This window comes from Rutidosis leptorrhynchoides, chromosome 6 (assembly GCF_046630445.1).
Source record: "Rutidosis leptorrhynchoides isolate AG116_Rl617_1_P2 chromosome 6, CSIRO_AGI_Rlap_v1, whole genome shotgun sequence".
In the NCBI taxonomy this organism is placed as follows: Eukaryota; Viridiplantae; Streptophyta; class Magnoliopsida; order Asterales; family Asteraceae; genus Rutidosis; species Rutidosis leptorrhynchoides.
Window position 1 is genome coordinate 101,462,245 of NC_092338.1, and position 2,965 is coordinate 101,465,209.

At 33.5% G+C, this 2,965-nt stretch overlaps 1 protein-coding gene across 1 annotated transcript; it reads right to left on the reverse strand.

The window, feature by feature from the left end:
• Positions 1 to 229: 229 nt before the first annotated feature.
• LOC139852423 (ras-related protein RABA5b-like) lies at positions 230 to 2,354 on the reverse strand. The gene is made up of 2 exons (XM_071841717.1): positions 1,969 to 2,354; positions 230 to 700 (listed from the first exon to the last, which is right to left on the reverse strand). Exons 1-2 carry the CDS (start codon positions 2,297 to 2,299, stop codon positions 399 to 401), a joined length of 633 nt encoding a protein of 210 aa, XP_071697818.1. The 5' UTR covers positions 2,300 to 2,354; the 3' UTR covers positions 230 to 398.
• Positions 2,355 to 2,965: the final 611 nt, after the last annotated feature.

The following is a 2,965-nucleotide window of genomic DNA, read 5'->3' on the forward strand; positions in this document are numbered from 1 at the left end:
AGCAGCAGTCAAGTCGCCACTGAGTCGACGCTTGTTGTTGCCTCAATAAATAGAGCCAAAATGAGTTATGGATGTTATGCAGGATCTGAACAAGGAGAGGTCATTTCAAAAATGAGTTATGGATGGGAGTTCGTGATCTCGGCACAAAAACTGATTTAATCGTGCTAGTGCACAATCTAGACGAATTAAAGTGCACAATGTAAACTAATTAAAGCTATAAATAGTCTGTAATAGATAATAATTGATCAAGCATTGTTCTACCCATAATTTTGTAACTCAAAATTAAAATTAAAATGTGAGGTGGAGTACAACATTTGGCACCTGAAAAAAGACAAATGAAGAACAAATCCAAATAAATATCATAAGCTTTGCTCATAGCTGCAAAAACAGGGATTCACTCATCGGGAACAACAGGAACTACTGCTTTTGGAACCATTGATGAGGGTCACACGATTAGAAGATAACTCCCCCTTGTAGGAATCAGAATTCAGAACCTTCCTTCTAACATTGTTGTAAATTTCAAGTATAACAATCTGAAAAGCCTCTTTGACATTTGTAGAATCAAGTGCAGATGTCTCTATGAAAAAAAGTCCTTCCTCTTCTGCGAGTTGTTTACCTTCGTCAACACTCACATCCCTAATATTCTCCAGATCACTCTTGTTCCCTACCAACATCCTTGCTGTCGTTGTATCACAGTGAGCTGCAAGAATCCAATTTGACTAGTGAGCTAAAACTTCCTATAGGAACCACCTTAGAGTAATGCACTGTTGGTCCAATCAATATATTTGAACAGCAAACACTTATAATGTACAGGCAAGGTTGAAAAAAACGCAAGACGGGGTCGAGACGGTAAGGACCTTAAAACGTCGAGACGGATGTTGACTGACATTGACTTTTATATATATAAATAGATATATATATACATATATTTTAAAACCAAAAAATCCTTGTTGGCCAATTCGTACCTATAATAGACACTACCGTCAATATAATTACAAAAAAGTAACACTAAACTACGTTAATTTTTGATTAATTTGACTAACTTTTGACTGATTTTAACCAAATATTTAACTTTTAACCGGCGTTGACCCGACCTTTTCCGCCTTTGACCCGACTTTTGACCGTTGACCGACTTATTAGACGACAAGACGGGGTCGAGACAGATTAGTCACCAAAATGTCGCAACAGACGTCGTTTGCAACACTGTGTACATGCCATCAAAATATTTTTTCGTTATCCCTCTTTGTGTAGGATTTTGAAAACGCTTATGATTGAATAATTACACCCTCTTGACCTCTTCTATGTCATTGCGCATTTAAGGCTCTGTTCCTGAGCTAAAGAAAAAAAAATAAAGGAACAGGAATGGAAGGGAAGAAAATCTTTTTGATTTTGAAGAAAAGGCCTAAAGGAAAATTAAACCAAAATCATTCATTCAATTCATTTCTTTTCTAAAAAAAACTGGGAACACGATTTATTTTTTTAATTTCTTTTCAATTCTCTTCCTTTCTCCTCTCCAAAACAACAAATCACTCAGAACAGCTTTTGTATACACAAATTTATTATATGGATTTTGGACAACCCTCGGAGTTGTTCGTTAACACACTTTAAGTTGTTGTACATTGCAGTTACTCGTCACTTTCTTAATGGCCGTTATCAAAATGTGCAATATCTTATACGGAGTAGCGTGTTAATGACAGTCAAAATGTATAGGTTTGTCGTTAGCAAAATCCTTAATTATTGTATTTCATCTTTATTTACTAATTAAAGTGCAGTAAGAAATTTATTTTGTAACTTATTGGTCATCAAGTAATAATCTCTACTGTTACATCACCATAATGTTCATCCCAATATCTAACTAGATCTGCAAATTATGTCCAAATAATCAATAAAAGGGTAACAACATTCACAAACAAAACCCTAAAACTAACAGAATTCAAATTTCATTTCAAATTCAAAATAAAAACTTACTATTAAGTTCATCAAGCCAGCGTTTAACACTCTCAAAAGTAGTACGACGGCTGATGTCATAAACAATAAGTGCACCGACAGCACCGCGGTAATAAGCGGAGGTGACGGCACGGAAACGTTCTTGACCGGCGGTATCCCAAACTTGAGCTTTAATTTCTTTGCCGTCGATTTCCATAACTTGAGTTTGAAATTCAACACCAATTGTTGCTTTTGAGTGTAGATCGAATTCGTCTCTAGCGAAACGTGATAGCAGATTTGATTTTCCGACTGCTGAGTCACCGATTACCACGATTTTGAATAGGAATTCTTCTCCTCCTACTGCTTCTTCCATTTTTTTATTATTTTAATTTTAATACTTTAATTATGTTGCTTGAATGTGTGAGGTTAATGACAAAAAGTGAAAAAGGCGTTGACGAGAGTTCGAATTTATAGTTGGGGGAGTGAACTTGGCATTGAAAAAATGCGCGATTTACGGTTTATTTTATCATACTTTCCTGTTTGGTCCTGATAATTTTTCTAATTAAGGTGCATATAAATATAAATATTCTCGCTCTATATATTTTAAAAGTATATATTTTAATTTTGACAAAAATATGTCGAATATTAACAACTTTATCTGTTTAAGTGATGATATGAAATGACCCGTGAAATTACGGATTTATTTAAACGAAACAGTTTAATAACATGTTTTAGGTATTAAGTGAACGTAAATGTTCGCGGAAACACAGAGTCCGACTAAGAAACTTGTCGTTGTTTTTACAAACATAATGATATACTTAACTTACATTTATTCTCCCACGACATTCTTCCAATTTTTTCATCACAATTACTATTTTTCTTGTCATAAAATCCTACATTAAAACATATTATTAAGACACGTATTTCATATATATACGTAACGTAATTAATCACGTAGATAGAACGTATATTTGAATAATAATAATAATAATAAAATTTGCTCTAAAATTGAAGTATTTATATTTTTAATAATAATTAT